The sequence below is a fragment of the Mizuhopecten yessoensis genome, unplaced genomic scaffold (genome assembly GCF_002113885.1).
Source record: "Mizuhopecten yessoensis strain PY_sf001 unplaced genomic scaffold, ASM211388v2 scaffold11061, whole genome shotgun sequence".
Classification (NCBI taxonomy): domain Eukaryota; kingdom Metazoa; phylum Mollusca; class Bivalvia; order Pectinida; family Pectinidae; genus Mizuhopecten; species Mizuhopecten yessoensis.
The window spans coordinates 497,770-523,613 of NW_018408859.1; the positions used below are offsets into that span (position 1 = coordinate 497,770).

At 36.7% G+C, this 25,844-nt stretch overlaps 1 protein-coding gene and 2 long non-coding RNA genes across 4 annotated transcripts; all 3 read right to left on the minus strand.

The window, feature by feature from the left end:
- On the minus strand, nt 1–3,465 carry LOC110465211. The gene is made up of 5 exons (XR_002464588.1): nt 2,209–3,465; nt 1,811–1,903; nt 1,185–1,299; nt 735–883; nt 1–424 (listed from the first exon to the last, which is right to left on the minus strand). It is a non-coding gene; the product is annotated as an uncharacterized LOC110465211 (long non-coding RNA).
- A 1,705-nt stretch (nt 3,466–5,170) lies between these two features.
- Nucleotides 5,171–9,852, minus strand: LOC110465207. 2 transcript variants are annotated; one of them, XM_021520878.1, is made up of 2 exons: nt 9,743–9,852; nt 5,171–9,350 (listed from the first exon to the last, which is right to left on the minus strand). In XM_021520878.1, exon 2 carries the CDS (start codon nt 7,134–7,136, stop codon nt 5,784–5,786), a length of 1,353 nt encoding a protein of 450 aa, XP_021376553.1. In that variant the 5' UTR covers nt 7,137–9,350; nt 9,743–9,852; the 3' UTR covers nt 5,171–5,783. The 2 variants fall into 2 exon arrangements, with proteins under 2 accessions (XP_021376553.1, XP_021376554.1); XM_021520879.1 differs by lacking the exon at nt 9,743–9,852 and having other exon boundaries at nt 5,171–8,311; nt 9,202–9,627.
- Nucleotides 9,853–12,364: 2,512 nt separating this feature from the next.
- Nucleotides 12,365–25,176, minus strand: LOC110465209. Its single transcript, XR_002464586.1, has 5 exons — nt 25,147–25,176; nt 24,414–24,573; nt 22,764–23,905; nt 14,324–14,413; nt 12,365–14,199 (listed from the first exon to the last, which is right to left on the minus strand). It is a non-coding gene; the product is annotated as an uncharacterized LOC110465209 (long non-coding RNA).
- Nucleotides 25,177–25,844: the final 668 nt, after the last annotated feature.

Sequence of the window (25,844 nt, forward strand, 5' to 3'; positions counted from 1 at the left end):
CTCAAATGTTATTAGAGATGTAAGTGGTGGTTATAACTAATCCTCCCAACACATCATTTATTTTTCTCAAAAAATCAAGTAAAATGATTAAAATGATCTCTGGTGTTCTTGATTTTGTTGTATTCAGGTTATAGTTTTCCCTAACTGATAAAAAGTATCTTTAAACAACTGGGGCCAGCACTTTGAATAGTCCAACATGTGTAGTCTCCATATCTCCATGCATGATTCATAATCCAAGACACCGAAGTCTCAACTGTAGGCTAGTGCCTAAACCTGGACATCAGTCCAGAAACAGCTTCGGACTTCTCTGGGTGAACAAAGTTCATACATAGTGGTGGTGGCGATTCTCCAACAACCTCGCAATTGGGAATCTGTAAAAGTTTCACCCGTTCCTTCGTTGCTTTCATCAGATCTGTAACATAATCTGAAACATGACAAGAAAGAGATATTATACCTTTTAAATGATTGCTCTTTTACTAGTTTTAATATGCTATCAAAATGCACAAGATGATAAATTATTGAAAATATGGGAACACAGAAATTTGTAGTTGCCACATAGTAACATATATATAAAACACTCGTTCTCAAAGCAGCAAAAAAAATAACCAACCAACCATCAACTTCACATGCCAGCAAAAACAAAATCTGGCATATTCTGTCATTGGCAGTTTGAAACCATTGAATTATTTTCTAAAGTAAAATTACGAATGAAATTGAATAATTATATAACTTACTGAAGGTGCACTCTGTTCTCACTTGTCGAACTGTGTAGTCACCATTCTTTTGCTTGGGGAATGTGATTCTGTTTCTCTTTTCACCATTTTGAAGTGACGCCTGTTCTCTCGAAACATTCTCATTGAAGTGCAGTGCAGCCAGCAACAATCTGCAGAAGGTAAAAGAGCAAGCTATATCAGAAGGGAAAAAAACCTACACTTGACAACGAATATCTTACTGACAGTGTCATCAAACATAGTTGAAATAGTGAATAGAAGAAAATATAACTGTTAGCCTAAATCTAAATTAAATTACTGGGGGGGAAATAGACTACTCACCACATTTTATTAAAATTAAAACTATACATTTATAAATTTTATATTATAGACATATATATTGGCAATATTTACATTGGTTTGAGAATAATTGAGAATTTGCACTACATGTGCATGTAGTGTATGGTGATTTACCTTTATCCTTTCCTTTAGATCTTGTTTGTGTGTAGTGGGATCTTTGTGATGGCCGACTTAAACTCTTCTGTGAAGCTACAGACTTAGTTTTAGGCTCCTCTGAGACAACATTTACCTGAAAAAGGAAACATGATATATATCAATTATGAAACATCATGGCCATTGATCATACAAGGTACATTGATAAAATAAATATTTTCAATCTTCAAGAGCTAGTTTTTATTTTATACAGTTAGAGATCAGGATATAATTCTTTTGTATGTTTATTATTGTTGTTTATGTTCCAAAAAAATATTACTATTTTATTTTGCAAGGTTCATGTTGTGTCAGGGTGGTTATTATGCACATCAGACTAACAGAGCCGTCAAGTTTTTATAAGGACCTCCAGATTATTTCTAGTGAGACTCGCAACCTCCCATGGCAGGGTAAATAAAGTTAGTGCATTTATCCATGTCTGGTCAAAAGTCATTGATCCCTTGCGGGTTTATGTGTTCTTACCATTGACTAGGTTAGATAATATTAACATAGAATAAAAATGTCAATATTATTAAAAAAAATCAGGCTGGTTTTGTTGTGGCCAATCATTGCGTGTCATCAATTTACACAAAGATAAAATAATACCTTACCTCCATACTTGAGCTTAGGTCATCTTCAATATGTGTCGGTGCCTGTGGTCATGAAGCATTTTCTGGCTCACGTTCTTCATACTCTCTGATCAACTGCAATTTGTAAATAAGCATGATATAGAGATGTCCCCTTAATATCAATATTTTGTAATGCAATTCATTTAGGAAATTTCTGTTTTATAATAGTTTGTTAAGATTGACATATTACTAAGATATTGAGATTTAAAGCTATTACCTTTACAAATTCACACAAGGCCCTGAACAGTGTCACATTAATTTTAACCAAAAAAGTCGAAATAGGATTTCCGTCGAAACAGGTTACACGTATAGAAATCATTGGTCATCAGTACAAGATTACAGATAATATATTTATATAGGAAACACATATAAACACTCACACGTTGGATGCCGACCTAGGCCTTTTCACAGTCTTCGGTGTTGTCAAATCAGTCTCGGGGCTTGAGGATTGTTTCCTACGAGGTGTCGGCATGGTCGGTGTCGTTGCAGTATTGAAAATAGTAGGGACGGCATATTCTTCTAGTGTCCTCTTCACAGTCTATCCACTTGATTCCAACAGTCCTAACCGGAATTTCAGTGGAAAACAATCTTCCTCGAAGTGGGCATTGCACAACACTGTGTGACGAGTCGGCTCCCAATCTTTGCGTTTTCTTCTCACAAAAGCAACCCATTGTCGGTGAATATCAGGTCTCTATGCATGGAAACTCCATTGATAGTAGTATTGGAGCATCCTCCTGCAACACAACGTCGACCACAGCGAGATACAGGCGTGTTTTCTTTGTAAATCACGGACATGACGAAGATGTTTTGATAGTGTTTCGTAATGGCTACCCGAGCTTACCTGTGTTTGGGTCACCGCTGCTACGTCACTTCCGGTCGTAGGTCAAAATCGGGGATTTTCAGATTTGCGCTCAGGTGTGAAATCTAGTAAAAAGGTTACAACTTCGGTATTTTTGCAAAAACATTTTTTTTTTGCTTTTTTGGGGTGTTTTATTTATCAATCTTTCTTTACTAAAAAAACTATTGCAGCACTACAGTTACTCTTTAATGTTAATAATCAATATCAGAGGAATTATGTTAAAATATTACATACCGTGCAGATAAAATTGAAAATATTTCAGATCTCAGATTCTCAGCAGTCGTCTCTACTGCTACCTCCTCAGCAGCCGCCTCTACCATCACCGCCTCCTTAGCAACCATATCAGCCTCCACCTTCTCACAAACCATTATCGCCTCCACCACTTCTACGAAAACTGCTACCTCCTCGAAAACTGACGTCTTCTCCTCAGACATTACCTCATCTCAAACTGCTACAGTGTTACTTTAGTAACGGGCAGTTTACCAACATGGTTTTGGGTTTTATGCTTTAAGTTTCTAACCATAAATTCAACTTAAGCTTGATAACATATACACTCTTATGATATTTAATTTAATACAATTTTAAATTAAAATTTTCAGTTTTTATGAAAAAAATAATATATTAATAACAAGTTAGAAACTTTGTTTTAGGGCTGTTCCAGAAAAAAAGACATCCCCCCCTGGGCCGGCACTTTTTCCAGACCCCTACCACCCATAACTTCAATAATCAGCTGACCCCTACCACCCGTAATTACGAATTTTGTTCCATACCAACGACCCACAATTGTTTATTAGTTTTTTAAAAAAAGGAAAAAAAAGTAGTACCCACATACCATGTTATTTAGTTTATTTAAACCCATATACTATTAAATTAAATAATTACCGTTGTTTTACTATCATTTGATATAAATAAACTAAAATTTAGTTTAATATATATATATGTGTTGTATTCTTTTTGTGCTTTTGCTATATATTATATACATAGAGAATGCAAATGGTTCTGTCAAGTGTCAGCAGAGTTGTACTATACATTTAATATTTCATTACATACCAACAATGAAAAGGTCCATTTGTATTCAAAGTGTGCTTTTTGCTTCATACTTACTTCCATTAGTTTTACCAATACCTATATGCATATACATATGTAATCTAAATTGTCTGCAATGGGTTTTCTTTTGGTAGTGGCTATATAGAGTTTAGAGTTTCATACTTTTGACCTTTTAATTAAGTACCATTGACGAGTCATAAATGGACGAAATGATCCAATATGGTGTCAGAAGCAGATTTCACTTGTTTTGACTTTCTGCATTAATTAACTAAAATTTTATTATAGGTGGATCATGACTTTGCATTTCTTGTGAAAATCTACATGTTCATTGCCTGTCCGCATGTTGTTATAGTTACTTTATTTGACCTTTTAAGAGTACATCTATTACCTGTAAATGTGAACTGCCAGACATGTACACACTACACAGCAATTATAATTTTGAAGGAGCAACTCCTTGTTTGGACAGTGATGCAGGAAATCTGTCACAAAACGTTGTGAGCTATGGAGTATGGACGACTCAATTTTTCATGAGAAATAAAACTGACCTGGGTGGAACTATCGGATCACATTTCTGTATAACGTATGTATAATGTGGCATCTCTATATGAAATTACAACAAGTATACAATAATTGCTTCAGAGTGGTGATATCCATTCGTATTTTTCCTAAAAGGAAAAAACAACAACTTTCTTTCTCTTAAATTTTAATATTCAAGAAGGAACGAATACCGTAATCTTCCAATGCTCTGCCTTGGACACATTTCAGATTATCATCCACAAGTTCACCAGTTTCCCTTTTAATATTACACTAGAAATAATCCTCCAATGATCGACCTAAGACACGTTTCAGATTTACCTGATTATATCATCCACAAGTTAATAATCCTCAAACGATCGACCTTAAGACACATTTCAGTTAATCATCCGCAAGTTTCATCAGTTCCCCTTTCAATGTTACACTAGAATGTACCTTTACACCCATTTTGGTCAACACATTCTTCAGTTGCGCAACAGATAAACGTGAGATAGGATTGTCTTTGAAAGATTCCAGTAGGTTTTTATAATTTTCTTTTTGTTTTAACTCTTTCCGTACCGTTGTCGTGTACACACGACAACAATATGTCATCCTGGTCCCCGTTGTCGTGTACAGACGACAAAATAAAGGGCCGTCTCATCCCCGTTGTCGTGTACACACGACAAGAGACTTTGATGTAACGTGCCTGATGTTTAGTTGGTTATCGCACGAGACTGTCTCTAAAATCAGAACCCATCAGTTTGGAAGAAATACTTTTATTTGTACAGAGTACCCTTTTTTATTATGTGACTTAAAGTTTTCGCATTTGCCGCAAGATGATTGTGTTTGGTGCCTCACATGTAAACAAGATGGCGGCAACTTAATTCGATACGAACACTCGTAAATTCATCATCAGATATTTGTTGAGACTTATGGAAGTAAATTTGAATATTCTAATATAAGTCTTGATGAAATCTTCTTGTATTTAGAAAAAAATTCAACGACTCCACATTCGTAACCATAATTAATCCCCACTTCAAACTGGCACTACAACGCTGTGTTAAATACAAGGAATCGTATCGTTTATTGCCAGACAAATGTCGATTTCTCGGTCATTATTAGCTGCCAGTTAGTCATTATGCTGCGAAAATGAATAAGTGTTTGTCTATGAACCAGAACATGAAACAATAACAATATTTGTTCACGGTTACCTGTTTAATTCTTGTGGCAGCTACACCTAGTCTAAAAAGAACATTAATAATCGGCCATTTTGTTATATGCGCGGGGTCGAGTCTAAAAAGAAGATCTGGTACGGAATTCGGACCGGAGTTGCGGTACGGAAAGAGTTAAGCGCTGTTCACATGTCTCTACTTAGTTTAAAAACTCATCCTTTGAGACACCAATGAGGTTGCAGATGTCGGACAACTGAGAAGAATCGAAAATGTCCTTTTCGTTCTCCAGTAATAATTTAATGTTTCTTGACGGTAGGTAAAAGCCTGGTGATTTTAAACAGTGGGGCAGTTCTTCATCGTTTTCTTAGAAGAAACTCACAAGTTTTTCCACTTGTACGTAAGGAAGATAATGATACTCGGGCAATCGTCCAACATCCAGAATAGTTTGAATTTCGAACCTTCGAACTTGTGCGTCACCACGCCAATCCTCGTCCGGTCTGTAGACAGTAAATCCGTACTTTTGTTGCCAAGAATGGTTTGGTTCATAAATTTGGTTAAACAGTCTCGAGGCAGAGATAACTTTAAACTCATCCAACCCATAAAGTGTACATAGCTTCTCCCATATTGGTCCGCGAGGTCGAAGTACAAAGTTGTTCTCATTTCTGAATTCATTAGTGTCTCTCGACAAAAAAGAACGGATGTGACCATCACAATCTAAAGGAAATACCCATTCGTCGACAGAAGGACCACGGTATGATTGTAAATGACCACCAGCAAAAGAAGTGCCTTTTATGCGTTGAACAGCTAAAGATGCCGCAGCCTCCATATTTTCCTTCATTTTACCAAGATCTTTAAATCCATATTCATCAGTTTCATCAGAGTGAATATTATACGAAGATATCACGCCGTTTTGACTTAAAGCTCTGTTTTCTGCAAGATGAACTCTTTCTACACTGTGCAACTTTGAATCGCCTTCGGCAAAAGAAATTGTCTTCACTTTGTCCATGTCAAGAAGCCATCGAAGGATTCCCGTGTTAAAATGTGTTTGTTTATTCCTGGGGCGTTCGTCTCCACCTCCATCAACCGTTATTAGTAACTGCGACACAAACTCTCCATCTCTCATAAAATGGTACTTAAATTCCTCAAGACTTAAAACAAACAGTAGTTCGTTCATGTGCCTGAAGCACGATTCTTGTTCAAATAAAGATGACTTGATGATGCTTAGTCCAGGTCCAGTTACTCTCGTTTTTACCATCGGTATTCCGTCGAGTTCACAAAGCACATTTTCCTCTTTACTGAGATCTGTCATACTAACAAGTTGATAAGTTGTAGGTACAAGAGTTCTATCACTGTTTTTTTGCCAATCATGATCACTGTACCGAACTTTGACCCAGGACTTTGAAGGCCGCTGGATGACCTCTACATCGCAGTGGACCTTTGCTTTATTATCGCGGGCAATGGTGGACATACACTGAAGATCAAAGTACGATAAAAAGTACTGAACGTCTGCTGTTGCAAAGTGGGAATTTATCGAAACATGTACATTTGCATCCCTTGTCGACTTGTGTAATGAAATGTCTACAATTTGACTATGGGTGTGTCTCTTTGCTTGATGTGTACGTTCCTTATAACTTTTTCTATACGTATAGGCAGTCGAAACGCTAATTGGAATGTCATACAGTTGCTGCAATACTGATACAGCTTTTGGAATGTCCATTCACGAGTTTTCTTTGAACAAGGTGTCGCATATTAGACGTGGATGGGACCTCAGCTCGCTGCATCTCTCGAATAACCCTAGTAGTATACACGTTAAGTTTGGATACTTGACACAAAATTCAGGTCTTCCTGATCCTGGGATTCTAAACGAGTCCAGCTCCTCGTTTCTTGTCATCTTTGAAGTATTCACTGTCACTTTTTCTTTGGCATGTTTTAAGCTTTTCTTATCAAACTTCACTCCAAAATGTCCACCGGACACATAGTTAACAGATGTTAGCTTCACTAGTAGAGATTTAAGCATTTCCTTGTCTCTTGTCGAAGAAGCATATTTCAGATATTCAGACCATCTTTGCCGGTACTATCCTCACTGTCCGATGACTCGGAATCACCATCTTTGCCGGTACTATCCTCACTGTCCGATGACTCGGAATCACCATCTTTGCCGGTACTATCCTCGCTGTCCGATGACTCCGAATCACCATCTTTGCCGGTACTATTCTCGCGGTCCGATGATTTGGGATCACCATCTTTGCCGGTAAGATTTTCATTGTCGGCAGAGGTATACATGTATGCAGATTCATTTTCAGGCCAATAATGGTCATTACTTGAAAAATCTGTTTCGGAACCACTCGTTTCCATAATATCAGAATCGTTGACTTTCCTCTTTTTTGAGGCGCTCGCAGAAAAAACTTCCGCTATCGGCGTTCTTCACCTTTTTTTCTCAGTCTCTGAAAGTTCTGCTTCACTTATTTCCATAATATCTGAATCGTCAACTTTTTTCTTTAATGCTCTTGCAGAAAGAAATTTCGGCTTTCTTCCTCTTTTTTTCTTTTCAGGACCCTGTTTGGACACTTTGTCAATGTATGTAGCCCAATTCTTTGTAACTTTCTGAAGTTGTAGTTCTCGTATTGTTTTCATTTTCTGTTATTTTCAACTTCCTTTCTCTTGGAGTCTTTGTCAGTTTTGATATGGTTCCTCTTTTTATTCTTTCTGATATCTCACTCTCTGTGTTCGAGATTTGTTTTGCTAATTTACCAATTTCATCTTTCAATTCAGTACACTGGTTTCGGTATTTTGTAAAAAGTCCCAGTGTATTATATTTGGAGGTGGTCAGATCACTTATTTTATCCAGCGCCTTCTCCTTGCCGTCCAGGTTCCAGTGCATCTTTACAAGACCTAAAAAGAGAATGAAATGTAGATGAAAGTACATGGCATTATTTACATTGTAATAGAAGAAACAGAAAGTTTTACAAAAAGGCAACAGTAGTATCGCACATGGTAAATTACATGTCCTTCATCAGACAGGTATTCAAACAAGCGGCCCAGGGTTTAGTAGTCGAATATAAATATTGATTCTACTCCAAAACTAGTCCAGTTTGAATGTTTGTCAGATTAAAACTAGATTGACCTCCTGGAATCATGCGCACTTGACCTCCACCTCGGTGCCAAGTTTGGTTAATAATTAAAGGCCTCATAATACGCCCTTTCGTATTAACAAATTGTTGACCTGTGACCATAACGTCAAGTGACATGACTTCCTGTCAAACCAACTTTGCTTCATAATGTTATAGGAAAATATTGGCCAGAAGCAATATTTAAAATTCTATTTTGTCCGAGCTATGGTCAAGACAAATATGTGTAGTAAGTTTTAACAAAATCTGCTAAAAAATATAGCTTTTAGAGTGATGACAAAAAATACCCATTATTTGTTATATTTTTAGTAAGAGTGACCTGTGACCTTGACCTTTGGCCGATAACGTCTATCTACCGAGCTATGACCAAGGCGAACATGCATGTGAAGTTTGATCAAAATCTGATAATAAATATGGCTGCTAGAAAGATGACAAGCAATTGTTCACAGACGGACGGACATCGTCATACTAAAATACAACCTGTCAAAGACGGACACATAAATAACCCTTCTACAGTTATTTCTTTTGAATATAAATAAAATAATGAAACGTAGGGAATATATAATATTATTTGTCATGCTCAAAATACCATGTTCAGAATTAAAAAGTGTATTAAATAAAGTACCCATACTAACGTCTGGTATCTCAATTTACCTTCAATATTCTGCCTTCGAGTGCTCCTGATCAAAAGACGAAGACTCTCTTCATTCCAAAACTTGAACCACTCCGCTTGCAAGGGTGCTTGTCCTGCTATGGTGTCAGCCTCATATACTTTCATTTTCCTTTCTCTCAATGGCTGGTACCTATATGGATTCAAATGGCGACAGGTTTTCATTTATGTTTACACTTTACATTTTAATATATCCAAAACTTTTTAGACCCTTAAATATAGAAGCTATCAATTATATAAAATGAATAGAAGTTAAATCTAGAATTTTGCGATACGGAATTGTTCAATATATTGCAAAGTTCAAGTCCTAAAAGGGGTAAAAGTTTATAAATCAATTTCATCTACAGTGACCTTGACTTTCAATTTAAAACAATCAGCAATCAAGTAGCTTTTAAATCTAGGTTTGGGCCTGGTTGATGCGAAAGGATAAAATGACCTTTCAAATTTTATTTTTTCAATACCTTTTGTAGTTGCTGCACACAATACATTCATCTTTCTACTATTAAAACAGTTCTCCATACACACCTATCTATCAGTCGTTCATGAAGACTGTCGCCAGATCTCTTTCTGAAACTCAAGATAGTCTGTTGTATGTAAGTAGTTGGTGCTGACGATGTTGGCCTCGGAGTCGTATGGGTCGAGGTTGCTGCTAATGATGTTGGCCGAGGGGTCGAGGTTGCTGCTAATGATGTTGACCGAGGAGTCTGGGGGGGGGGGGGGGAAGTTGCTGCTAATGATGTTGGCCGAGGGGTCGAGGGTGCTTCTAATGATGTTGACCGAGGAGTCTGGGGGGGGGGGGGGGAAGTTGCTGCTAATGATGTTGGCCGAGGGGTCGAGGGTGCTTCTAATGATGTTGACCGTGGGGTCAAGGTTGCTGCTAATGATGTTGGCCGAGGGGTCGAGGGTGCTTCTAATGATGTTGACCGAGGAGTCTGGGGGGGGGGGGGGGAGGTTGCTGCTATTGGTGTTGACTGAGGAGTCCGAGGGGGGGGGGGGGGGAAGTTGCTGCTAATGATCTTGACCGAGGGGTCAAGGTTGCTGCTAATGATCCATCCTCGCTCTGGCTCTCTTGTGATTTCACCTGAACTCCCAAATAAATTAAAATTAAAAGTGCAATTATTTGAGTGGAGAACAGACAAGAGCTGTTGGAGAACAGCGTAGCTCGCCCCCTCCCCTGCTTTCAGAAAAGACAGCAAATTTAACCAAGTCCATATCTAGGCCTTTTTTATCCTTTCTATTACCTGCACCAAAGGTTTAACAACATGGATGATCCATTTAGGCCCATTGGCCCCCTGCAATCCATAAACTCCAGTACATGTCCCTTAAATAATTGTCTACCCACTTCACAACAGTTGAAACTCAACAACAATGCAGGTTTTATTGTTAATTAAAAGGTATTACAGTATTTCAACACTATTTTACAAGACTAACGATATTTACTGTAAACAGCATTACCTCCTTCAAAATTGCTCGAAATTTTGCCCTTTTTCCAACAATAGGAATGAGGCTATTGACCTATTCACTCGCAAGGAAATGGATACCCTCTCCATCGATTTCTGCATCTGTGAAATAGATAAGAAATTTATATTTTTTCTGCCTAGAGTACCGTCACATAGCCTTAAGCTGTGGTAAATGTTATCAAACTACGTTAAAAACTTCAATTAAAGATTTGTACGTATACTAGTACTACAATATTAAATAGCAGATACATAGTACACTACGTCTACAGGCATGCGGGATATACCCTAAATACACATGATATCGGTACACTCATTTTGTATGGATAACAATTCCTGACGATTAATAGTTTGAGGCCAAAAAAGCCTCCACTTGTGACCTTGACCTGCATTTACTGGATTTTAATACAAACAGTGGAAACAAAATATTTCAAAATTCAATAAATTATTTATGTGACCTACATGTATACAGTAAGGACCTTTATCTTTGATCATGCAACTCCTTGTTGGATCTCCAATAACTTTGCTTTATAATTATATAACATATGAGAATAAATATGACTGCTAGAGCGATGACATAAGGATTGAACTTATCGTGGCACTGCAGCGCAAATGTAAATGTAAGCAAATGTTAACGGCTGGCCGGACGGACAGCCTGTCCGAGTCGTCAGCCGTATAAAAACTTAACAGGATGGACAAAATCAGTGCAAAGGGTGTTGTGGGCGAGTAGGAATTCAAAGCAAGAGTAAGAATTGGGCATGCATTTGTCCGTTAATGACCGGAAATACAGTGTGAAGTGTGAAATGCAACTTGCAAGGCAAAAAAAAGTTTGTTTCAGGTAACATGGACAGAAAAAAATAGGGCAGGTCGGTCAATGAAACTTATTTAAAAATTTAAAAAATGTTGTTTCTGAAATATTGTGATTTACATAAATTAATAATGTTCATTATCCTGCAGTCTTTTTTGTCTATTCTCTGTTTATGTGTAATTAAGCTTTGTTGCCCTGTCAAGTCATTTGTAATTGACATCTTAGGTGCATTTAATTTTTTCTTTTGAATATGGCATTAAAAATGTTATAATCTGCTATTGGGTCAATTAAATTGGGTTACCTGAAACACACATTTTTTTGGCATAAAGCTACTGTTTTGTGATTAGTGTATAAAGCACTCACGTTCAATTTTTACTTATTAATACAGATACAGATAGAAGCTTTATTTTAAGCTGAATATTATAAACATACAACATAAGCTACAAAGAGCTTGTATTTCAACAAAAAAAATAATGACATTTAACAGACTGTTCATTAATATAGAGGAAGAGATAATTACATAGGTCAGAGAGGAAGAGATAATTACATAGGTCAGAGAGAAAAACAGAAAGCGATGGGGTAGAAAAGATTACCGTAGAAAATAGCAACACAGATTTTACTGTACAATGAAAATTAAATCACACAAGCAAGGAAAATCATGCAGTATTAAATTCACTTTTATTCCACACAATATAGGTACTAGTAAATGTCAGTCCCACACCAAGTTTTACCTGTTTCTTGACCGGGGGCCTACAAAACAAATCACCAAAAATAACGACCTATGAATAATTGTACAATCTCAAAGCGTAAAATATCAAATTATAAAGAAGTTATTGTGGTGGCTAGAAAAAAGACCCAACAGAACTTCAGAAGCAGTTTATTTATTTGGAAGAAGGATCAACAAGTCACAACCAGGTTGGGCATTTCCCTGGAAAGTCGAGACTTTGCGAGAGGTCTTTGTATTTTTCGGTTGAATGCAACTTGATTTGTACTTTCAGTTTCCTATATCATGATATGAAAAATCTGAATTTAAGATTTCACTTTCGTTATTGAAAAATCGATATCTAGTATTGGTTATTGCAAACAACTTTTGGTTGAACAGTTTTCGTTTATCGTCATATTTCATGACTTTTTATCGTCTGAAAATTGGAGATGGTATCGACTTTCCGAGGAAATGCCCAGTCTGACCACGTGTGAAGTGACAGCGTTTTAATGTAAACAGATCGATCAAGTAATGGCGGGTCATGTTATCGTTCAACATAATTTATGAAAGAACATAGTATTATAATCTGTCAGCATCACATTAATAATGTTCTTACCGATAAACGAGGCGGAAAATTGGCCTAAACCATGCCTCGCCATCCATCTTCCCACATCTTCCGGGCTCCAACCACGCGAATGGGCAGCCATTTTTGTGAAGTGATAACAGCGCCCTCTATCAAGATTGATTTTTTTTATCATAGAAGTTGCGTCCCTTGACCCACATACCGGAAGCGACTTGCAAGCGATACAGTAATGTCACGCTGCCAAAGTTTCAGCACGTATTTCAATAATGCAAATCTACATCCGAGCTTCAACCAGATATTTTCATATCACACCACCATGTAAATTAATTAATCAGGTTTTATTTATTTTTTAAATATTTTTTTTTTATTTCTCCAACGTACAACGACCCACAGAAACGAAAATACAACAACAACAACAACCAATAACTACGATTTTATTCAATGTTCAACCACCCACGTTAACAAAAAAAGTTTTCCGTCCCAGGGGGGGATGTCTTTTTTTCTGGAACAGCCCTTACTTGGTTAAACCTTTTTTTCTTATTTTAGCTACTATCATAGTCTTTCTCGGGATGATCAGCCTTTTCTTTGTGTGTAGGAGAAAAGAGAGGTAAATATATTCATTATTTTCGGATTTCATATTGGCTGTCATGATCTACTTTATGGAGAGTTTAAGACTGACCAATAGAGAACCTCTCAATAGAGAAGCTCCCAATAGAAGGCTAGTCAATAGACCTGAGAATGTAAGACGTCACAATTTAAGGATAAGGAGGCGCCTATACAATCTAAGACAGAGACATAAAGGTATAGATAAATGTTACAGAATAACTTGCAATAGCATAAATTTGAGATTTTTGAAAATATTGATCCTACTATATGTGTTTAAAATATTCTTTTTTCAAACTGTTAGAAGCAGTACATGATTTGGAAATGGGCACTATAGAGACGCCTCCAGCTAATATAGGAACCTCTGTAGAGGAGCAAGAAGAAATACGTGCTCAAGGGGGACAGCCTAGAGTAGAAGCGGTACAGCCTGGAGGGGAACTGTGGCGAACAGTTTCAATTGAAAGTTTGTTTGATTTCAACATTTACAGAAAACCTCATTCCAACTAAAAAGATATATATCTGCTTGTCAATTTTTTATTGAGTTTTGTTGTTTTTTTTGTTTTTTTTTGTTTTTTTTACAATTCAAAAAGTTATCTGTTTAGTCTTGACCATCTCCTAAAAAAGAATAAAACAGTAAACTGTACATATTTTTAAAAAAAAACAATTTATGTATGTTAAATATTTTTTCATGCATATTTTTAAGTAAAATTGTTGATATATTTTGGTGAAAATGTAAAACAAAATCATACCTGCTGATCATTTCATGCGCTGCGGTTTCATTTTTCGTTAGCTCCCCTTATAGTTCCAGAGGTGGCATTACATCACTGTCTAATGTGAAAAGAAGTATTATTGAAATATTTATTATGCATTTTAAATTTTGATGTTAATTTAGTAAAACTATTTATATTAAGAAGTAAAAGAGTTGAGATATATAGGAAATATAGTAACCTACTAGGCTTAAGGTTCACAATCTTTGTCATTCTCCTCATAGTGTCCTGATATGGTCTTCTTGCAGGTATTAGGTCTGTTTCACTATCAGAATCTATAGAAAAAATGTAAAATTAGTATTACTTTTATTAGAAAATGATTCATTATACATGTTGGATTTGGATTTAAATTTGAATGTTAATTTGATTGAACAACTTTAGATTTTCTTTCAAATTTAAGCAGTAAATAAGTTGATTTATATAAGAAATTGGAAGCTTGCCTGATGAGGATGGTTCGGATATGGCGAGTATGCTGTTTCTTGTTCTTTGAAATTTACTCTTCCTGGTTTTTATTGGTGTTGTAGTCCATATTAAATCTAAGTTTTGGTGTTTATTAGTATGTTAAATATTTTGTACTAGTCTAATAATCGAAATGATAAAAACATTTCTATGCTGATAACATTACATAAACTTACTCATTATTGAAAGTTTCCAATTTATAGAAGAAGTGAAATGATTAATTTTAAAATGTCTACTTACCCCTATTTCATGTTTATTGATAAAGTTGAAAATTTAAATGCTGGAGTCTAAGTTGTCTGACTTGCAATCAACCTTTCATGATATATACATTATGACTTTAGCTTTCATTTCTATTGTGAAATATTTTGATTTTGTAGATGTTTAAAATTTCAATTAAGATGTGAAATAAAAATTTCTTAATTTCATCGAGTCGTGTGATAATTCCTCCAAACTCTTCATAGGTATGAATTATGATGATTAGTACTATCATCAGCAAACTAGCTAGGTACATATTCATGATTCTTGTTCAGTGTATGATTGATCAAGTGAGTGTTCAATAAACCCTTTCAAATATATAGTTTCAAATGTTGCATAACTTTCAATGGTTGGGATAGACAACATTTAGATGTATTTTGAGTGTCAGAGGGATAAAATCATTAATGGGATAGACACCATTTCAAACTTAAAAGTAAAGTTCTGCTGGGCAGATTGAACTGAAATCGGCCAAGTAAAACTTTACTTTAAGTTTGAAATAGTTTTTCAAAATGGCGACCACGGCGGCCATATTGGATTTCTGATTGACCTGAAAAATAACAGCACTTTGTCAGGACCATGAGTCGATCATTCCTACCAACTTTCAGTTCAATCGGCGCAGCAGAACTTGACTTTAATTTTGAAATAGTTTTTCAAAATGGCGGCCGTGGCGGCCATATTGGATTTCTGATCGACCCGAAAAATAACAACACTTTGTCAGGACCATAAGTCGATCATTCCTACCAACTTTCAGTTCAATCGGCCCGGCAGAACTTGACTTTAAGTTTGAAATGTAAAATGTTAACGGACGACGGACGACGACGGCAAAGACGGATAGCAATGGGTCACTTGAGCTAAAGCTCAGGTGACCTAAAAATAAATACTGTAGGACTCAGGTGACCGTAAGGCCCATGGGCCTCTTGTTAAAGAGTAACTGTTCTCCTTCAGACAATCATTACGAAGACATGAATCAATCTGTGTAAACTGAGAAAACATTTACAAGTGTTCGGTGTAATATTTGATGGCAGATTAATTTAACAAATTCTCGTTTTCTAGCTCACCTGCCCGAAGGGTAAGCGAGCTTATGCCATGGTGTGGGTCCGTCGTCCGTGGGTGCGTCCGTCGTCAAGTTTTTATTTTAAATAACTTCTTTTCAGTAACCAAATAGACCTAGGATGATGATATTTGGCCAGAAGCATGCTGGAATCAAGGGCTACCAAGTTTGTTCAAATAAATGACCTTGACCCACTTTCAAGGTCAGAGGGGTCAAATTGGAAAATTGTAGTGCTTTGTGACCACTTTGGAAATGAGAAGAAGATCCTGAAGTCATCAGCTCTCCTAAATTTGACCAAAAATTTCTGCCAGCTGAATAGACACGAGCCAAGACTGTCATTAAGCAGGAGCGATACCCCAGAGACGGGATGGCTCAACTATGGCAATTGGTTCACCAACATCATGCAGAGACATTCCAAAATCTACTGAAGCTGGTCCAGATTGCAATTCTGATGCCGTACCAAACAGCAGACTGTGAGAGGGGGTTCAGTAACCAAAACAATACAATTACAACTTCTAGAAACCGCATGGAAGGGAAAACAGATTAATGCTCATCAATATTGAAGGACCACCATTGAGAGAGTTTGACTTTGGTCGTGCACTGTCCGTTTGGAAATCAAAGAAAGACAGACGTGTTTTCAAACATTAACTTGAAGACCGTTATTTGACCTTTGCAATACTTATCTGTCTGTGTCTGTTTCTTTATTCTAGTCTCAAAATCAACTGATATTTCATGAATGAAAATCATGAGATTAAGATTGAGATAATACTCAAGTTTTAGTGATCACAGGATTAGCCGACATACTGTGTTTCTATGATAATACTCAAGTTTTGCTGTAATATGAGCACTTGTAACTTAAGCTTGTTCATAATGTTGATTGTTCATAATTGAGATAATACTCAAGTTCTGTTAATTAAAACAAACCAGATTTAAAACAAACATTTTGGTTTCTTTTTTAAAACTAAATAAAACACTATCCTTAAAAAATGTAAAATCATAAAATTCAGATAAAAATATGACTTTTTATGAAAAATATTTCTTGTAGAACCAACATGAAATAATAAGCCCAAATGTCACCAGAGAGCACCTAAATTTCAAATTTGTTTCGGGGAGGATTTCCGAACCCCACTTTCTATCAGGAGGGGGGCCACCCCCTCACGAACTTCGCTCCTCAGGTGGCCCCCCAATTGTCAGAAAAGAGGGGGGACATGTACACAAATGTCATAAATCCTAAATGCAACCCTACTTTTTCGTAAGTCGATAACCATGTGCCTCCATGATTAGGAGGAAGTCAGAATATTATCCGACATAATCATTGTTTAATCAAAACAAGTCTTTTTGCTAAATGTGTTTGCATGGAACCTACATATGCATGGGCAAATGTGCTGGTAGTCACAGAGATAAAACCAGACATTTTAGTGAACATTACTCATATCATGTATTTCATTGCATGCGTTAAAAAAAATGAAAGTGACAAATACAACCAGACATTGCATTATAATTTGTAATCCAAATTCCTGAACAAAGAGTGGAAACAAAGTTACTTGTTGTTTAAATTGACAATGGATGTTCAGCATTCGAAGTGGTGGAGTAGGAGACACACAAAGACAAAATATTTTGGATATGTTGGTGTTGAATTTTTAACAAATTACTGAAATGCACGTTGTTAATGTAATAATAGAGAAAAATAAGTAATTGTATGGATATTGATATCATATTGGTAGAGTTAAACATCACATGAATTATTTCAGTTTGTGGAACAAACTTAGGGAGGAAGAGGCAAATATGACAGTGTGAAATAGGAAGATTTGAAGACAGTGTGTTATGTAATTATAAATGGTAATCGTGGGAACAGAATTAAATAGATGTCAGATGAAAGTGAAAGAACTGAAGACAGAGTGTTGAGAACAAGGAGTTATTGTGAAACAAAATATGAATGGTGGTGTGGTTGATGAAAGGACAGGAAGCTAACTGGTCGGTCATCTAAAGAGAAATGGAGATCTGGTCAATTAGTGATAATTGAAGGTACAGGCTGGAGCCCTAGGAACCTCTATTGACCACCTGATGGCTGTCCATCTACAGTTGACCAATAAAAATGTTAGTAAACTAATTTGCATATTTGACACTTCTTAGTTTTTAGTATAAGGGAGGGAGAAGGCAGACTGAGGTACAGAGAGGCAGGACAGAAGTACGGAGAGGCAGGACAGAGTCATAGTGGGAAGATGGAAAGTGAGCCAGATTAGATCAGGATTGAAAGTGACCTATGATAGAAGGTGCTAGCAATGGTATGCATAAGTAGGAACTGGAAGTTGGCAACAATAAAGAAATGAACTGGATACGGACTTGAGTACTAATTCCCCAGACCGACATCGGTCATAATTCTTTTGGATTTTATTCATACCAAACATTGTGTTTTGCAGTAACATGAACTTTCGAATTTGATTATTTTATGGATGCACTTTAACCGCTAACTTTCGAATGAACACTTCAATAAACGTTACGTTTCACCATTGGATTAAATTTACACTGGATTAACGAACTGTGATTTAAATTAAGCTGAGCTTTGATGCTGTCAGAACTGAACTGTCATACCAAAAAGTGACTGGATAACAATACATCAACTGACATTTAACATTATTCATTTGGATTATTTCATAGCATTTTGGATGGATTTCCGTAAAACAAGGTAACGTACGTTGTCAACATACATAGAGATATATATACAATTTACTAGGGATATGGATGGATTTTATCGTTGAAACCATTAGTATAGTATATACTAACAGATATGAATATATATATATATATATATATGTAACGTAGTAACAAGGCAAGGTAACGTATATAGGAGTAAGCAAAATATAGGGAATACGGGTGGATTTTAAATTGTTGATAACATATTTTTACCGGTGGTTTGGACACATCGTATATACCTATGATGTCTTAGTTCAACTTGTTTTCATATTATAGACTAATATAGGTTGAATATAAAATTATGTTTGAATGCTCAACCACAGATAACATGTCCATGACAGTTATCAAAAAAAGAATACGGATTGAAAGGGTAGTGAAAGACATGAATGAAGTACGGAGATAAGATATTCAGTAAGTTGTGAAACATGTACATGTACAAAGTATAGGTATATAGTCAATGTTATAATGTTTGATTATATTAGCATTAAATAGTAAGTTATTGTTTGTACGGTTTTCGAATCTATTTTCAATAAATTATTATAATATATAATTTCGTGAGGACACAAATTTTGATGAAGGAGGGGGTAGTGTAATGACTCGTAGAATACGGACAGTAATGATTTAATTTTTTGATAGTAGTACTGATATTTATTTGGTGAGCGCTAAATATAGAAGAGGCCAAGGTACGGCCGTGGATAAGTTAGGTAACTTCTAAAGTACTAGTCAAGGCTTAAAAAAAAAAAAATAATGTCCACGCGCACCTCATCACCACGTTGACCAATGGTCGCGTGAGCTAATTTTAGCACCTCTAAATACTGGGGTCATATATAATGAAAAGTGTGCAGTACAAACACGACGCCTCCTATACTAGGAGCGAGCGTTACAGAAAAAGTAATAGATATGCGATATCGTCTTGCTAATATTTTTTATAATCTGTTACCTTACAATATGTTCTTCTAATCTCTTCTTGGGTGTCAGAGAATGATTGAATATCTTAGGCACGTAATAAGAAAGCCTGAGCTTAATACCAGACTTGGACATTTTGACCGATGAATGTCTGGTGTGGGGCCAGAGCGCACTGCTGTATGCAAACTTTTTGGTATCTGGTGTTAGGACCAGATGAAACTCAGGCTTATAAAAAGATGAGCAGAGTCCTCGAAGGTTTTCCTGAAACAAGTTTAAGTCTGGTAAATCAAATCCTTAAATCACAAAAACTGCAAGCATAGGCCAAGTAGCAGCATGATGAAAGTAACAACCGGTTCAAGGGCGGATCTAGGCCCGGCGAGCCCCCCGGTTTGGAAAATTGATCTTTATATCTTATATATATATAAATAAATAGCGCTAATAAATGGCAATAATAATTTGTATCAGATTTGTTTGTTTGTTTGATTTTGTTTAACGTCCTATTAACAGCTAAGGTCATTTAAGGACGGCCTCCCCTGTGTGCAAGATGCATGCGTGTAGTGTATGTGTGTGTATTTTGGGAGGCCGCGATATGTTCGTGTTTGTCTCCTTGTGATAGCGCGGAACTGATGCCGACTTTGTAGTGCTACCTCACTGGAACAATCTGCCAAAGACACCCAGCAGGACGCCCGGCACCCGGTCACATTATACTGACAACGGGTGAACCAGTCGTCCCACTCCTAATTTGCTGAGCGTTAAGCAGGAGTAGAAACTACCATTTTTAAAGACTTTGGTATGTCTCGGCCAGGGGACAGATTTGTTTGTTTGATTTTGTTTAACGTCCTATTAACAGCTAAGGTCATTTAAGGACGGCCTCCCCTGTGTGCAAGATGCATGCGTGTAGTGTATGTGTGTGTATTTTGGGAGGCCGCGATATGTTCGTGTTTGTCTCCTTGTGATAGCGCGGAACTGATGCCGACTTTGTAGTGCTACCTCACTGGAACAATCTGCCAAAGACACCCAGCAGGACGCCCGGCACCCGGTCACATTATACTGACAACGGGCGAACCAGTCGTCCCACTCCTTATTTGCAGAGCGTTAAGCAGGAGTAGAAACTGCCATTTTTAAAGCCAGGGGACAGAACCCAAAGCCTTCCTCACAGGGGCGAACGCTCAACAAATGGCCAAAAGGGAGGCATTGTCAAGGGAGACATTAGGAAGAATAAAGTTATTTAGAAAGGAGAGAAGAGATAAAGTCCCAAATTTAGTCGCCTCAGGTAGGGCGTAAGAATTGTACCTGCTGCCCCCAATTGCATGATCGTAATTTGTATCAGAAAAATATTGATAATATAATTTATATTAAATATCTAAAGAATCCAAGTCGAGCGTGAGCATAAGCTCATATGGCCGTTTAGGGCCAGGTTAGCTAAACAAGAGGCCCAATGGGCCTGCATCGCTCACCTGGTATAAAACTCACACTTGTTACCTTTAAAGTGATATAAAGTAAAGCTACAGGCAAAATATCAGTATTTATGATTAAAATTCATTCAAAAGACCCTGTTAATTTATTTTTTTTGAACATTTCACCCCCTGTGATTGAAAGTCGAACAAAGTCATTATGTTGAACACATTGTATAGCCTTTCATCTCAGGATGCAACTTGCAAAGTATAAACATCCTGGACCCATGGTTATTCAGAAGAGGTTGCTTAAAGATTTAAACAAATTTGACCCCTGTGACCTTGAATATAAGTCAAAGTCATTCACTTTAACAAACATAGTAGTCATTGATCCAAGCATATGCCACTGACTAAATATCAACATCCTGAGCCTTTTGGTTATTCAGAACAAGTTGTTGAAATATTTTGAACATATTTGCTCCTTGTGACCTTGAATATGATTCAAGGTCATACATTTAAAAAAACTTGGTAGCCCTTGATCCTAGTATGCTACTGACTAAATATCATCACCCTGGGCATTTTGGTTATTCAGAAGATGTTTAAAGTTTTTAACATATTTGACCCTTGTGAACTTGAATATGGGTGAAGGTCATGCATTTGAACAAACTTTGTAGCTCTTCACCTCAGCATGTAACTGGCCAAAATATCATCACCCTGTGCATTTTAGTTATTCAGAAAAAGTTGTTGAATGTTTTTCACATATCTGACCCCTGTGACCTTGAATATAGATGAAGGTGATTTATTTGAACAAACTTTGTAGCCCTTTATCTCAACATGCTACTGGCCAAATATCATTACCCTGGGCATTTTGGTTATTCAGAAGAAGTTGTTTAAAGTTTTAAACATATTTGACCCCTGTGACCTTGAATATGGGTGACGGTCTTTCATTTAAACAAACTTTGTAGTCCTTCATTTCAGCATGCTACTGGCCCAATACCATTACCCTGGGCATTTTGGTTATTCAGGGTAATATACACCAATCTGAGGCCAGATTATTTGTTGATTTTATTATGGAAAAGTGCTGAAATGCACCCTCCGGCCATATACATAATCAAAAAGACGGCTTATAAGGGCCTCGGGCCGCCCGCAACGCCTGCGGCGGTGCACCTCGCTGCGCTCGGCAAACGCATTTAACGGGAGCGCGCTCTGCCCCCGCTCCCCCCCCCCCCCCCCTTTCAAAAAATCATGTTTCCGCCCCTGCGGTTTATCAGCGTTTAAATGGAACATTTCGTGGTATAAGTCGTGGCTGACCTAATATGTATGCAGGCCTTGCAACGCCTTCTGAAGGCTCGCCTGACAGCTGTGCAACGTTGATTGATTGATAGGAACCGTTCAACCTTTAAAACGACCGACGAGTCATAATGCTAAACATTCAGTGGAGACATTTCGTCCAACTGTGCAACTCTTGAATTTATGATCACACGTCGACTTTTGTATAAGGAAGGAGTGTAGAATCAGCCATGAGTTATTCATTACAAAAAACTGCATTAAATACAGCATTACCATCTTTGTTTCCTAAACCGTGACTGGGACGAATTGTCTTCGTGGATAAAATCAAACTAAAGCAATTTCGTCCATCACCAGGAAAAAACTCAATTTGGCTTGTCTTCTCGTTACTTGTTAGCTCACCTACTTCTTCTCAACCACTGATTGGAATTCAACTACATTTAACTGGAAGCATCCCTCGGTGGAGGGGATTCAAAATTGTTCAAATGGTGGGGCTGATGGGCGGGGTCAATTTAGCTATATTGCTTAAAGCGACTTCTCTGGAATTAAAAAGTGGAAATCAACCATATTGAACCGAACCTTTAGTTATTAACATAACAAACACCATTCAAGGTCTTCACACATAGAACTTCCGGTTTATTGCGCATGTCACATAACATGAATGATTCACGTTACATATACAATTGATAACGACTGTAGATATTATTAAGGTTATCAATAACATATAGTATACGAATACTACATTCTCTTCCCTTTTTCTAAACTTTGCGCTATCTTAATTATCAATACGAAAGTTTGTATCTGACCTTAACATTTATATGAAATTAACAAACATTAAGCTAATTGCTGAATTTAGAAACTTTAACCATATTTAAACTCTAATAAGATCAGATTAAACAAAATCTTATATCAGTCAAAAATGATTAACAATAGTTCCAATACTAGTAATTGTAGTTTGTACTTAGCTACAAATTATCAATGTTCATTATTTTTCCTGAAACAAAAATAGCAAAAGTTCATATAACACAATTTCCGAAACTGACTAGAATTCCTAAATTACTTGATTTAGAAGAATTATACTAAGTGTTATTACGAGTGTCCACAACATTCCTGGAAAAGTTCTACTTTCACAAAGCGTTTCGCTTCACGATCTAAGACATTTGGTAGTCTTTGAACTTAGCTGGTAATTGTTTGAGTCTACCAGACCTTCTGAGTTGTCCGTTCACATTTTCGTTCGCGTTCGCGTCCTCTATTATCTCCTCCTCCAGTACCCTTACCTACAAATTACGCATTGAATGCGTAATTCCACAGTATTTCCGCATATTCTCCGCATTGTAAATTACACACTTTTTCCGCAAGTGCAGAGTATTCAGAATTCCACAAATGCGTAAAAATTGAAAAAATAAAAATTTACGCACTTGCGTAGAAAATGCGTAAAAAAATCCACAAATTTTCCACATTCTGCATGTGAAAACGTGCTGTTCAGGACTTGGCGTTTTAAAGGAATAGTTGATGGATAGACGGACGGACACTGCGGAATGCCATAATGCTAACAATGGTCCTTCGGACCAGGTGAGCTAAAAATCAAGATCGTGGATGCCATGAAATTTATCAATAGTTTTAATATTTTCTATTGCAAATAAATGAGGGTTTTAGTAGGTCTCCAATCTTTCTGTTGATGTCTGCGATGCTCGCTTTTGAAAAATTCTCTTGGACTATATCTGAAAATAAAGAAAAAAAGTTAATGAGAAGTTTGTTATGCCGTCCACCACTAGCGGGGCAGCATAATAATGTTGTTGACTGGCTGAAAACTGAAGTGAACTGTATGCGTGTGTGTGTGTGTGTCGGTGCATAAAGTGTGCTATCCTGCACTGCAACTTTTGCACATATAATCATGGTCATTTGTGTGTTTGCTTCTAATGCTTCATGTTTAGTTCACAACACATGACACTGTTATGTCATGCTTAACGTTGATAGTCCAGCGAGCATGGCTTTATGTCTCTAAGACATATTTTAAGCCATTATTATTTATTTTATTGGATTACATTGTAAGATCCTACCTATTACATTCTCACATTAAAATATAAAATCAAACATACCAGTTAAACTTCAATGACCCATGAATAACGTTCTTCTAAAGGTACAATATGTTTTATTCTCATCACATAAACTGAGTGACAATTTAGACTAATGAATCATGAATTAAGGAGTTTAAAATAAATATCTTACCACATAAAACATCTTTTTTCCTCTGGTTGATGGCCCGTTTCCCAGCAAAACCTGTCGCGGTGCAGCCATCAACCTCTTCCTGACAAAACATCTGTCTAAAAAGCAACTTTGTAGCCTTGCCAAAATCCTTAACTCCTCTAATTTTGAAAAGCAGTTGTTCCTGTCAAAATTTAAAAAGTTATTTGTATAATCTCATTATATGAACAAATGTCAGAAGCAATAACAAAAAAAGTCAGCCTGTAATATCAATCAGCTTAGTCACTAGTCCTGAAGCAGTAAAAAAAAATATTGCATATATAAGACCTGAGGCGATGTCAGATCATTTAAAATAAGCTCAGTGTAAAAAAAAAAATGAAATCCCACTTTTTAGGGTAATTTCTATGGAGAATTTTAATATCTAACATTGGAACCCACACAAGAAAAAAGTCTGAAATCAGGTTTTTGACCGACAATTCTCATGCCTGGAACCTAACGGATGATTCATGGAAGACAGATTTGTAATATTATAGGTCACATTATTATTAAAGCCTTAAAATTTAGACTTAACTGTTTTATTTAGCTCACATGAGCATTTTATGTGAGCCAAATAAAACAGTTTAGTCTACTTTAGTTTGTTCAATTAAGGCATCTCCATACACAGCATTAAACCTAAAACCTTGAGCTTGCTCACATGATTCAGGTTATAATATAAAGCCATGTTAATAAGTCATTTATTATAATTTGAAAGCTATACCTTGCTAAACCCATTGAAAAGTTGATCAGCGATTCCTCCACTGTAACTTCATTGGATGTATTAATACCAGCGGCAAATGGCTGCAGATTCTGATCCTGGAAAATGCATAAAAAAAGACGTCAGCATTACTCGCTAGTGCTTTCTTGAGTTCTTGAAATGCTACCTCCTGTTCAGATTTCCACTCAAACTTGTGATCTTGACGCGTCAACTTCCTTAATGGTTCACTGAGGGTCGCCAAATCTGGGATAAATCGACCTGCAAAGTTGACCAATCCGAGGAAACTCCGAATTTCTGTTGCGGTTTCCGGTTGTCTAGATTTCAATATGGCCTCCACTTTGTTATCCGATAGACCAATTCCTTTTGCAGACAGGACATGCCCCATGAATTCAATCTTTGGGAGCTTGAATTTACATTTGTCATAGTTCAAGGTTAAACCTCGTTCCTCAAGTACACTCAAAACTTTTTGCCTCCCTTTCCTTTTCCAGCTTTCTTATTGTTACAGCTTTTTGTTCTACAACATTTTTCAATGTCCAATGTTAGTACACTTTCTACACTTCTAATCTTTAGCGGGACATTTTGGATCCTTTTTCATGTGTCCTGTGTATCCACACGCATAACATTTCATAGCTGACTGATAGCTACTTGACTGACCTGGTTTCCTAGAACTCGACGTTACTTTCGCTTTCACTTTGTTTACT

Bases quoted from the DNA above. Each gene is read 5' to 3' on its own strand.
- LOC110465207 (XM_021520878.1), bottom strand. From the start codon at position 7,136: ATGGACATTCCAAAAGCTGTATCAGTATTGCAGCAACTGTATGACATT.